The sequence below is a fragment of the Pelobates fuscus genome, chromosome 2, assembly GCF_036172605.1.
Source record: "Pelobates fuscus isolate aPelFus1 chromosome 2, aPelFus1.pri, whole genome shotgun sequence".
NCBI lineage: Eukaryota > Metazoa > Chordata > Amphibia > Anura > Pelobatidae > Pelobates > Pelobates fuscus.
The window spans coordinates 177,044,894-177,058,383 of record NC_086318.1 but is presented as its reverse complement, the minus strand read 5'-3'; the positions used below and the strand labels follow the sequence as shown (position 1 = coordinate 177,058,383).

The 13,490-nt window shown below is 36.2% G+C and overlaps 1 protein-coding gene across 1 annotated transcript in view; it reads left to right on the top strand.

Annotated features, from left to right (window-relative positions):
- LOC134586979 (collagen alpha-1(IX) chain-like) overlaps positions 1 to 13,490 on the top strand; it is a 139,788-nt gene that overhangs the window by 113,143 nt on the left and 13,155 nt on the right. Inside the window, exons 29-30 of the mRNA XM_063442973.1 lie at positions 5,786 to 5,839; positions 6,392 to 6,463. Of these exons, the coding sequence (XP_063299043.1) occupies positions 5,786 to 5,839; positions 6,392 to 6,463 (126 nt within the window). The remainder of the gene's footprint in view (positions 1 to 5,785; positions 5,840 to 6,391; positions 6,464 to 13,490) is intronic.

Below are 13,490 nucleotides of genomic sequence, written 5' to 3'. Positions count from 1 at the left end.
ACTTGCAGGACTTCTCAAAGGCAGCAACATTATGCTCCATTTGTATGAAATGCTCATCCTTGTCCTTTCTAAGACTAGTCTCCAGTATGATAGAAGTTTCTCATATTTTCTCTCCTCACACTGATTTTCTTGTGTTACTTCTTAAATACCTGGTGGTTTCTCACTCACCTTTCCTTACTACAGTCATCTCTTACACTATTTCTTTTTTTCTTTAGGTTAGTTAGCTAGAGTTGTCTTCTCTACCTGGCACATGGCTAGACTTATTTTTATTCACCACTTAATCTAGATTGTAAGTGCAACATCTACTTCACTTCTTGTTCCTCTTCATTTGAACCAGTTTTTCAATTATTGTGTTGCATATTATATTTTTCTCTTCATACTTAGTCTCCTGCTGCCTTTTTTCCCTATAGTAATATTATATTTATACACTAAAAGTCTTGAATCATTCTATCCTTCAAGCTAAATATCTCTACTTGTCGTATCCCTCTTTCCTGATCAAACTGTAAATTTCCCGAAACGCATATATTATATCAGGATCTCTTTGTCAACAACACAAAAATATCCATTTTCCAAAACAATTGCTTTGGTGCCAAACTAACAAGTCAGCCAAGAATGACGCAATCCCATGTCAAAGATGTGATCAAAATCTAAATTATAATATTAAACTTTGTTGACTTGTCATTAGATTTGTTCTCCTGATCGTTACACAATTATCTTTAGTTTTGTGTGCCATATTTTTTCAAAGATGGATTACTTTATTCCTCTGTCAAGTCTTTCTACAGCCTCCAAGTGCTGCCAATATATTCATTAGATAAATTTGTGAACTGACATCCCAAAAAGTTATATTAGACCAGGATACATAGTTTACCGTTCGAATTTGCGAGACTTCTGTTTCCTACACACTGTGATACACTTTTCGCCTGATCTACATCAAGGGAGAAACATTGGAAATGATTCTCTTGTTGCCAAAAGCAGTGCCACCTGAGAACAACCAATGTGAGACTTACAAAGACTGACAATCTTATAATTCTAATCTGTGTAAACGTTGACTTTGCAATTGTGTTGGACACACTCACTGCTTCTACTCAAGGAGTTTCAAAATGAACTGCCCAAGGCAATGAATGAATATTTGAACCACAGTTTGTCAAAGAATTAGTTGATACATCTGAAATGAATCATTAAGGATTTATATAACTGGGAATTGAGTATCTCTCTCCATTGCTTAATTTAATAAGATACTCCAATAGAAAATAACGAGTGTGGTCCTTTTCAAGCCCAATAGCTGTTTAGTAACCTGTGTCCTGCAGCTGTACTGAAATTAAAGGTGTTGAAACCCTTTCCTAATAAGAAAAGTAATTCCCTAAAACTAATAACTACACCACCAGTTGCTATTCAGTAACTAAAACACCCTTCAACTCTCTGGTGTAAGCCTCTCTATTAAAAGCTTCCAGTTTTAGATACCTTGCAAACCGCGACTAGGCACTACAAACGCCTGAAAAGGCAAAAAACACTGATTAATACATAAACAAATGTGAGGGGAAATTATGTGAGACTCTATTCCCTTATAACTGCATTGACTACTGTAGTTCTCTCCTAATTGGTCTCTCCAGAAACCATACTACTCTCTACAATCTATGATGAATGATGCTGCCAGGCTTACTTATCCCTCATGTCGCACTTTCCATCTGTCATCACTCTGTCAATTGTTATATTAGCTCTATGAACCCTACAGGAATCATTTGAAAATATTAACTCTTACCTCCAAAGCTCTCAACAACCCCTCACCCTGATTAATATCTTCACTAATTTATAGTGACACCTGTTCTCGGACATTCTGCTCTGCTGTTGACCTTCTCCTAAGCAGCCTGCCTCCCCACATCAGACTCATCCCTAGTCTCCAATCCTTGAAGAAGTCTCTAAAATTCCATTTACTCATAATAGCCTAGGGACACCCTGGGTAACCGTCATCAAACAAAACCTACTTCTCACTCTCTAAACTTAATTGGTCAGTCCATTCTTTATTTCAATCTCACCTAATTCTGGTACTCTTCCAGACTATCACTTGGTTCCTATCCCCCACACTGTCCTTTCTATTGTGGTTTTATACCCCCCTTCCACTAGATTGGAAGCTTGTTTGAACAAAGCACTAAAGAATCTATTGTTTCCATCGACATTTGTAATGAGTATCTCATTTGCTGTTAAATTCAACCTTATTATTAAGAATTGTGGAATAACTTGGCGCTATATAAATGGGTATAATGATAGTAATAACTAAAGAGGAACTTACTATGGGACCCAACCCTGAAAAGTTAAATAACATGACACTGTTTTCTTGGAGACCATGTCAAGGTCAACAAAGGGTGTGTAAAATATTGATATACCAGCCACGTGTGGTTGGATTAGAATGCTCTAGTATTTGGTGGGTCATGTGATTATAAACAGTCTGGCTCAATTATGGTTACTTCACATTCCTATCTCACTACTACTTTGGAGAAAGTCATTGTACGAGAGAGGGTGTTGAACACATCCATAACCATCAACATGCATTCATAAATTTGGTCAGCATTTGTTCGGATGGAAACAATGGTTACTAAACTGAGCTGTGTGTATCAGGAAGGACTAACCATTATATTATCGAACGATTAATGGGTTATTTAAGATCTTTTGATCCTGAAATCCTGACACATGGTAAGCACAAGCATATCTTCAGCAAAATGTGTCAACATAAGACCTTTTATTGTTTCTAATTGCAAGTAATGATTTGGAAAACAGTAGGGCCTAATCTAGACTGTTTACATAATTACACTGATTACATGACTACAAATAACTAGATGTTTATTTGAAATGGGTTTATTCATCAGGGATAATTAATTCTATAGTTTTGTAGTTTGTAAACCAACTAGTAAACACCAATCTAAATATGGAAGTGATGTATTTTTAAACTAAAATTAAATACCTTTTTAGATAATAAAAATTACAGTTATGTAAAAAAAAATTATAATCCATACTATTGTATTTTATGTAATGAAGGCCCTGATTTAACATTGCTGCATAAGCTTTCTAAATGATGTAATATTTTTAGATACACTTTAAAAATGATTTTGTTTCAACATAAAATAGCTATATATATATATATATATATATATATATATATATATATATATAGAAGAAAAAAAAAGGAAAAAAAAGGAAAAAGCCTTGCACTCCTACTTACAATTTAAATGACCCGGTGCTCGATTGCACTATTCAATATATATACAGGATAATCAGCACTCCCAGGCTTTGTAGAAAAACAAACTTCTATTTATTCCGAAATGTCAACGTTTCAGTTCCTCTAGGGAACTTTCATGTCCTGATTTGCTGTCCTGATGAAAGTTCCCTAGAGGAACTGAAACGTTGACATTTCGGAATAAATAGAAGTTTGTTTTTCTACAAAGCCTGGGAGTGCTGATTATCCTGGGAGTGTGTCTTTTTGCGGATGATACTAAGATATGTAACAGGGTTGATGTTCCAGGAGGGATAAGCCAAATGGAAAATGATTTAGGTAAACTAGAAAAATGGTCAGAGTTGTGGCAACTGACATTTAATGTGGATAAGTGCAAGATAATGCATCTTGGACGTAAAAACCCAAGGGTAGAGTACAAAATATTTGATAGAGTCCTAACCTCAACATCTGAGGAAAGGGATTTAGGGGTGATTATTTCTGATGACTTAAAGGTAGGCAGACAATGTAATAGAGCAGCAGGAAATGCTAGCAGAATGCTTGGTTGTATAGGGAGAGGTATTAGCAGTAGAAAGAGGGAAGTGCTCATGCCATTGTACAGAACACTGGTGAGACCTCACTTGGAGTACTGTACACAGTACTGGAGACCCTATCTTCAGAAGGATATTGATACCTTAGAGAGAGTTCAAAGAAGGGCTACTAAACTGGTTCATGGATTGCAGGATAAAACTTACCAGGAAAGGTTAAAGGATCTTAACATGTATAGCTTGGAGGAAAGACGAGACAGGGGGATATGATAGAAACATTTAAATACATAAAGGGAATCAACACAGTAAAGGAGGAGACTATATTTAAAAGAAGAAAAACTACCACAACAAGAGGACATAGTCTTAAATTAGAGGGACAAAGGTTTAAAAATAATATCAGGAAGTATTACTTTACTGAGAGGGTAGTGGATGCATGGAATAGCCTTCCAGCTGAAGTGGTAGAGGTTAACACAGTAAAGGAGTTTAAGCATGCGTGGGATAGGCATAAGGCTATCCTAACTATAAGATAAGGCCAGGGACTAATGAAAGTATTTAGAAAACTGGGCAGACTAGATGGGCCGAATGGTTCTTATCTGCCGTCACATTCTATATATATATATATATATATATATATGAGAAAAATAAGTAGCAAGAGAGGTGAGAATGGACAACAGCTCAATTAGCCTGCCCTTGATGGGTCCCCGCTCAGATCGCATGCGGGTTTTAGCTCAACTTGTGCCATTACAGAAAGAACATATCTGAAGCTTATCAGACTGGTCCCACCTGTACGGGCAGTCCAGATCCAAAATGCCAGCAGGGTTCCCTCTGCACGAGAGATACGGCAACCCCAGACAATCACTTTAACCTTGTAAGGTATCATCAGTGAGGCATAGCCAATATCCCTCTAGGCATCGTGAGCAAGGGGTCCACCCTTTGAACTTAAGGAGAGAAAAATAAGTAGCAAGAGAGGTGAGAACGGACAACAGCTCAATTAGCCTGCCCTTCGTGGGTCCCAGCTCAGATCTCAAGCTGGTTTTAGCTCAACTTGTGCCATTACAGAAAGAACATATCTGAAGCATATCAGACTGGTCCCACCTGTACGGACAGTCTAGATCCAAAATGCAAGCAGGTTCCCTCTGCACGAGAGATACGGCAACCCCAGACAATTGTTTCAACCTTATAAGGTATCATCAGTGAGGTATAGCCAATATCCCTCTAGGCACCGTGAGCAAGGGGTCCACGTTTGGATTGCCATTTTAACTTAAGGAGAGTTTCTCATATATATATTTATCTATATATATATATATATATATATATATATATATCATATCTCAAAATACTACAAAATGTATATTTATATTTCATAATATTATATCCCTCTAAACATTTACCCAAAAATATTAAATAATTGGAAAAGCTTATCCAACCATATTAAATCAAGGCTTTAGTCAGTGATAGTAATATTTCTAGATAGATAGATAGACAGATAGACAGATAGTTGGACAGATAAATAACAGACTCCAGTTTACAAATCCATACATAACCAAAGCAACATGTTTATTTCTAATATGATTCAGTTACAATATTGGTACTGCGTAATATAACATATTATTTGAAATATCTATTTATATTAATATTTTACTACTATTTCCCTTTAACATCTATGTATCTTTGTAAACTGGAGTCTGTCATCTATCTGTCCTTCTGTCTCTCTTTCTTTTTATCGACTTGAATTAATATTTTGGGATAAACATTTTATTTGATATTGACATATCAAAAATACATTATATACAAAGAATATTAAAATATATTTAATTATATTAAATCATTTTAGTTTACCCAAGAATATTAAATAACTTTAAAACCTGTCCAAAAATATTAAATTGAGGCCCATGTTAGTAAACAGAGTAAGCACCAATTGCATAGAACATTATCTCTGAATCCCATCTAATTTAAAATGGGTTATGTGAACACATACCATTAGCTGTTTGATTACCTTGTGCTAATTATTTTACTTCTATGTCTTGCGGAAAAGGGTGACAGAGGTGAAACAGGACCCATCGGTCCTCCAGGGCCACCTGGGAAACAAGTAAGTGATGCTAATATTAGAAAAGGCATTGCCTAACTGAGATCAAGTAGTATATTAAGTTATTCATACCTGGATTGTTATTTTATTATACAGTACAAGCGGGGACCCTAGAGAAGAACAAAGATAGATTAAATTTATACAATCAATGTGTGAGCTGAATATCATGGTAAAGATATAAAATAAAGAAACAAGCGATAGCAGAGGAAGAGATGTGCCTGTCTGGAAGTAATGAGCAGTGCTATGAATGGCCTCTTTCAGCATTGCCTGGCTGCTGTTTACACAGTAGCTGCAAGGGGGATATACAAGGCCCTGTCTCAAAGAATGCTCTGTTTTGCAGGAATGTAAACCTAGAAGAACTGCTCACACAAGGGAAGCAAAGAATAAATGCGAGACGGTGGCATTTGCTATTTGCTTCCTCTAATATAACATTATTCGCGTTTCAACCTAAACAGTTACAATCTATTTCCTTAGACAAAAATATGTTGTTATGTACTGTATGGCAAATGTCATAATGTGTGTTTTTGTTTAGTTTTTTCCTTTTTTCTTTGTAAGGGTTCTCAAGGTGATCCTGGCTTCCTTGGCTTGCCAGGTCCTCCTGGTCTTCCTGGTCTTAAAGGTGACAGGGTAAGAATTTATTAAGCATGTTTAGATATCCAAGTTTGCAGTATTTCTAACCATAAACCCTGTGTGAGAGATTTGACGTTCTCTCTAAATAAAACCATTCATTACAAAATTTGGTACAGCTCATGTTTGGAAACCACCGGCTGGCTGAGCATTATGGGAACAGTAGTTCACAATGTCAGGTCCCTCCATTAACATTCTAGAGCACTGCTAGGTTAAATCCATTGAGAACATCATGTAAGTATAAAATAGGCATAATTATTTGCAATGGGCACTTTCAAACCTGGTAATCTAACACATTAATATATAAATATCTACTAAATTACTGGTACCAAATTGGAAAAATTATTTCCGTTGCCATTGGAAAAATAATTTGCTAGCAGGATACCTACCCATTAAATATCAGATTCAATGCTCAAATAAATGCTGGCATTACTCGGTTTGACAATTTTTTTTGTGTGTTTTGTTTTCTAAGCCTTAGATGAGGCATCCCAGTTCCTATCGCTGCTTCTTTATTATAGGGTACAGAATGAGATGTGTGAAAGAAAGGAAACACATTTTTTTATTTATATATAAATTTATATGTGTTTATTTCAGGACTGCTATAGATTTTTTTTAAAGTATTTTTTACAAGTAATTTAGTGACAGTTAGGCAGCGTTTAGAGGTTGCAAACACATTTAAAAACAGCATTCCAACATGGCTGTTTAACTGGTATTTTGTAGTGTTTTTACCATGTACAAGCCAAAATCTTAAACTCTTATGGGGAGTTTTTTAAAATTCCTCTGTTTCTTATGGCAAATGTTTTGACCTCTTAGATGTGCTTTGTGAAGAGATAAAGTAGGTGTAACTGTTTGATAGAACTTGCAGCTATATTGAACTACAAAACTAGAATATCAGCCTTTAAAGGAACACTTAAAGCACCCAAACCATTTAATCTCAATGAAGTATTGTTGAATGGGTAAGGCAGTGGCTGAGTGACAGGCAACAGAGGGTTGTAGTCAATGGAGTACATTCAAAGCATGGGCTTGTCATCAGTGGAGTACCTAAGGGATCTGTACTTGGACCCATTCTCTTTAATATTTTTATTAGTGATATTGCAGAAGGTGTTGATGGTAAGGTATGTATTTTTGCTGATGATACTAAGATATGTAACAGGGTTGATGTTCCAGGAGGGATAAGCCAAATGGCTAATGATTTAGGTAAACTAGAAAAATGGTCAGCGTTGTGGCAACTGACATTTAATGTGGATAAGTGCAAGAGAGTCCTAACCTCAACATCTGAGGAAAGGGATTTAGGGGGGATTATTTCTGATGGCTTAAAGGTAGGCAGACAATGTAATAGATCAGCAGGAAATGCTAGCAGAATGCTTGGTTGTATAGGGAGAGGTATTAGCAGTAGAAAGAGGGAAGTGCTCATGCCATTGTACAGAACACTGGTGAGACCTCACTTGGAGTATTGTACGCAGTGTTGGAGACCATATCTCCAGAAAGATATTGATACCTTAGAGAGAGTTCAGAGAAGGGCTACTAAACTGCATAAACTAAGGTCAATTCTGATGTGGTAAAAAAAAAAAAAAGTGCAGCACTGCTGCATATGTGCTCTTAGTCCCCAATGCTCTTCAATGAGAAAAATTAGATTGGGCTGTTGCAATCACAATGTGACATTGCGGGAGGCAGGGTGACCAGCTGTAAGGACTCCATCTTGGTGCTGGAAAAATTAAACGTTAATTAATACCCTTTTTTCCCCCAATTTTTATTGGGCACTGCATCTAAATAAAGAGGAGAACACTTAGAATTAGGAATATAGGTGTGTGACCCTAACGCTATAATGTCCCTTTAAGTCTTAGACATGCCTCTTACAGAAAATTACATTAACATATAACTGGATGTTTTTAACCAGCAGTGAGGTGTCCTGGTGATCAGCATTAAATACCAAAGTATCTAGTAATTTCATCATCAAGAGTTATAATACTTTTCATCCTTTGAATCTGAGCTCTCGTCTGTTAGTTGAGTTCAGAATTAATGGTGTGAGTTTTGAACAAATGCAGGGAGTACAGCCAACATGCTGCCTTTGTATCAATCCGTTTGTAAGAATCTCATTTTATTTTCTCTTGGCTAAACTGCACGGAACAACTAGGGCATATAATTAGTAAGATGAGAAGACAGGCTCTCGGTCAGAAAATGCTTAATTAAATAAGAGCCGGGACATTTATGAAATATGCTGAGATGATTACACTGAACATCAGTAGTATTAAACCCAATCGTGGTGTTTAATATACATAATAAAATACTGTATGTATCTTTTCAATTAAGTAAATTGAAAGTTGCCATATTGGTTAATGAATCATATTTCACAGAATGCTAATAATTGGGATTAGTAAGAAATGTGAAGTCACAAACGTGCCTTTCCCCCCTTTTTGATTCAATGTGTTTCATGCATATGCATTAACAGGCAGGTGCTACTAATCATTTGGCCCAATGAGTCTGCCTAGTTGTCAAATTTATGGTAAACCATGTCACTGTGATGGCTCTGAGAAATGCCTATACACATTTATGACCTAATTAAACTAGAGGACACTATAAAGTGTGTGGCATGGGGCATATAGTCACAGTATGAGTTGTTCCACAATTGCATACACAATAATAGATTATTCTGATGGAGTGACCCTTTATAGATGCTTGGGAGCTACATCGTCGTGGATACACAATCTATCAGAGTTTATAATACCCTCACTTATATAAAAGACAGTTGCTGTCCTAACTAAATAATCATGTGTTATTCCCAATGGACAGTGTCCCACCAGAGCAATCTGCATATATCTCTATGCCAGTGGTATAAAGGTCTATGCCCATGGTTAGGTGACAAGAGTAGATCAGGAGAACCTTCCTACAGATGGAATGAAATTGATAGAAATTTTTTTCTGCTGTTGCTCTACTGGTAATAAAATTAATATGTCAGTGTCATGGGGGAAGATCACTTAGGAAAGGTTCCCAAGCAGGGCCAATAGCTTTAGAGTGTGGGAGCAATACAGGGTGGGTTGAGAGGGTAGGTGTTAAATACTGTAGCAACCTGCAGTTCTCTTGTCTGAAGCCTTTGCACGCCCTCCCCTTCTAACTCTGCCCATAATTTCTGTGGCTGTCCAATCACAGACTTCTGAATGCTGCTCAACGATTAGTCTATGCAAGGCAGGTGCTCTGAGCAGTTTCTGCCTCTTGAGTTTGGCCCCACTGAGCTAACCAAACCAGGAAGTAACAGAATTGATTACTTGTTTGATAGCCAGGGGTTGTAACCAGGGTAATTTATTGAAGTGCCTATTTCTATTGAAATTTGCACATTTTGTTAAGTGAAAAGAGAGCACACACTATTCACAAGTAAAGCACTTCAGCAAGCTAAAATAATTCTAGGGTCTACCTTAGTAAAATGTATATATTCTAACTTTTTTAGTAAGTTTCTGTGAACAGCAAATTACACATATATTTCAATTTTAAAGGGCTTGTTGTAATTAAAACATAATACCTAGGGTTAAATTGTTTTTCTTGTATCAGCAACTTCCTTACTAAGTCTACTAATTTACGAAAGCAGCTGTAATAAATTAATGCAATGAGTATAACCACACAGCATCTGTTTTACAACAATGTAAAAGGCAGCTGTTTAATACAGTCATTAGTGTATGGATTCTTTTAGGCATTTCATACCGGAGAACTAATTCATGCCTGCATTGTCGAACAAAACACTGCTTTCAAAAACTACCGGTCTATCATTAGTAAACTCAGCCAATCTCCCTTTGTCTCGGTTCATTTTGGTTCTGTTTATGAAATGTCTCTGACGCGCAACGTGTTCTGTATTGACCATATTGAAACTACATTAAGCCAGATGGGCCCTTGCTATTTTGGTCTTATTACAGAAGTAAAATATATATGAAAATAACTTCAGTTGAAGGGCAGCCAAATGATAACGAAACACCAACTGAAAGTTTATAATATTTAGGAAAAGCAAAACAACAAAAAACTCACCACTGTGATTGGTTTTGTTATAGGGTTAGTGAGTTGTGATAGTGTTTGGCTGACATAGGAATAGGTGAACCTATGGTTATATGTGGGTTTCCCTTGGCCTGCGTCAAGTATAGGATTATTGGGATTTGTCTACTATACAGTTGCATTCAGCCGTTTGTGAATAGCTAAATTAGCAATGGTATATAGAGATTTGTCTGTCTTTATCAGCTAAACAAATTGTAACAGTGCAAGTAGCATTTAAATAGCCCAAATTGTCTCTTGTGAATAATAAATAAGTGCCACATAAACTTTAAGTTCAAACAGCCACATTTGGGCAAGTCATTGTCATCCAGCTGCCGTCAGACACTTAATAAATAGACCTCTCAGTGTTTTCCATTAGTAGCTCTACTGATTGTCTGTTTGCGAAGATGCTTCCATCCATCACTTAGCATTAACCATGGATTTCAGAATCCAGAAAAGGTTCAATCGAAGAGGTTGTGCTGTTAGTACAAAACACTTCTGTATTCCTCATGGCTGTACACAGATGAACTTTAATGTTGGAAGTATAGCACACCAGTTATTAATTAATTAATTTGATTTTCAGATGAAAAATGATCTATTGCAGAGTTCCTATTTAGAACAGTTATGGATTAATAGCAATTCTCTATGGGAGACTTCATAAAATATTCATGTTAACATGAATCACGGTGCCCGTCAAACAGAACTGTCATATTTCCGAAAGTCTTTTTAACCCATCATTATTTGTATTGATACTTTTGGTAGACATTTCATTAGGAGCGATTATAACATAGGATTTTTATCATACACAGAGTTATTCATTGAAGTGTGAACAGCCTGGAATGGAAAGTGAATTGCAAGTTTAGGACAAAATAGACAAATTGGAGAAATTTTCCAAAACAGCTATGATTGCAGTTTCGGATAATTTGCCTAAAATGTGAACTTCACTTTGAATTTACTTAAAATTCCTGACAATTTCCACGTTTGTGAATAACAACTTGTGGCAATCACTGCAAGCGGAGTATATTGAAAAACGAATATATGGTCAGAAGAAACCATAAATTTCGGCTTGAGTATATGCGGTGGTAACAAGTGATGTACAGAGTATGTCACAAAGTTATCAACACAATAACTGAAAAATAAACGTCCTATTTTAAAATGGATTTCACAAGACAATACATGTAACAACCAAGTTTTTATATTTAAAATCTCTAATTTAAACCTTTTATAAAGAAATAAATATTGTCCTAACAAAGATAATAAAGATAAAGAACAAAGATAATAAATATATAGTGTTTGAAACCAGTTTAGATAAATAAATATTATGGATTCTCAATATCGTCATAACATATAAAGCTGTGTTTCTCACAGTATAGGGTCCCTCTGCCTCCCGCAGCCCTTTGAGCCATGTAAAGGGTGAAATAACCTTTTAAGCAATTACCTAATTTCAGCGCCAAGGTCTTTCGGCAATGAGTCAGACTCTTCCTCTTCCGACGTCAACAAGATCAGGAAACCGCCGCACGCATTGGGCCTTGTCCATTAGAAAGCATTGAATTGACGCTTTCCTATGTGGTTTTTCAACATGCTGAACATTCTCATGCAAAGCGTGAGGACATCCAGCGTCGTTTCCTTGAGTCAAACTCGGTGAAACTGAAGGAAGCACCTCTAGTGGCTGTCTGGTAGAACGCCACTAGAGGCAGTCTCAACCCTGCAATGTAAACATTGCATTTTCTCTAAAACTGCAATGTTTTACATTGCACGGCTACGGGAACAGGGGCATTGCACTTAAATGAGATGTGGTGGTCTGGGTGTCTGTCTATAGTGTGCATTTTCAGCTTATACATTCAGTATGCAATTTGTTCAAAAGAGGAATGAAACATTGAGCTCTTTTTTATCCATCAAAAATTAATTTGTCTGTTTTCTTACATGCTTTCTTTTAAAAATTTAGCATTGTGATCTACTTTTTACATTTCATAGATACACTATAGAATTTTTAAGCTAAACTGTTTTAAAAAGGCATACTGGTGATGCATACAGGCAGATTTTTAGAACCAATACAACTTACACTTTTTTATTTCAGCAAAATCCAAAGAATCACTTTAAACACAACCAAGCATAGGACATAAAGGGCTCATTTTGCAATCTTGTTGCTACTTTTTAGCTACCAGTCACTTCTGACTACCACTAGCAGCTTTTTGTAAAATTTCACAAGTGCTAGCTGGTTTCCAATCCTGCTCTTACTTTTTACCAGTTGCATCTAACCCAAGCATCTGGCTTGGTGGAAAGAGGTTAGCAAAAACAAAATCCCTGTAAATCCTTTTGAAACAAATAATCTTGGTCCAGCATTGTCAATACTTTTTAACGGCTTGTTGCTACTTGTGAAATGCGCATGCTCAAGTGTGTGTTTCTGTGATTTACTAGAAGTTGCTAATATGTGAATGGTTAATACATGTAGTGGCTGCTCTTATTCAAAATAGCCTTGAATATCGTGCATTAAGGTTGTAAACTCGGTGGCAATTCATAACTGCTACTAGCTGTTGTAAATAGTGGGCAGTCAGCATTTACCAACAAGATTGTAAATGAACCCCAAGTTAGCAGGGTTAATGGCAGTCAAACTAAAATATATTTAGGTTACACAAGTCAGTAAAGCCAGTAAATTACTTTTGATTCTTTTGGCTACTATACAGAATTCAATACCCTTTTGAAACACGATTAGATTAGCTAAACTAGCATTTGAAACTGTAGTTGTATGGAGTGCAACAGTAACCCAAATTGCTTAATATAAGTTGGTGACAAATAAATGGTTTTAACCCCTTAAGGACACATGACATGTGTGACATGTCATGATTCCCTGTTATTCCAGAAATTTGGTCCTTAAGGGGTTTTAAACTGTGCCGATTTTTCAGGTGAATTTATAAACTGGAATACTTTTAGTTTACCTTAATTTATTCTGTGGAAAGTTCATGATATGATATTCAGAGAATATAAAAACCTGAAGTTTTAACTCTAGTACAATAAG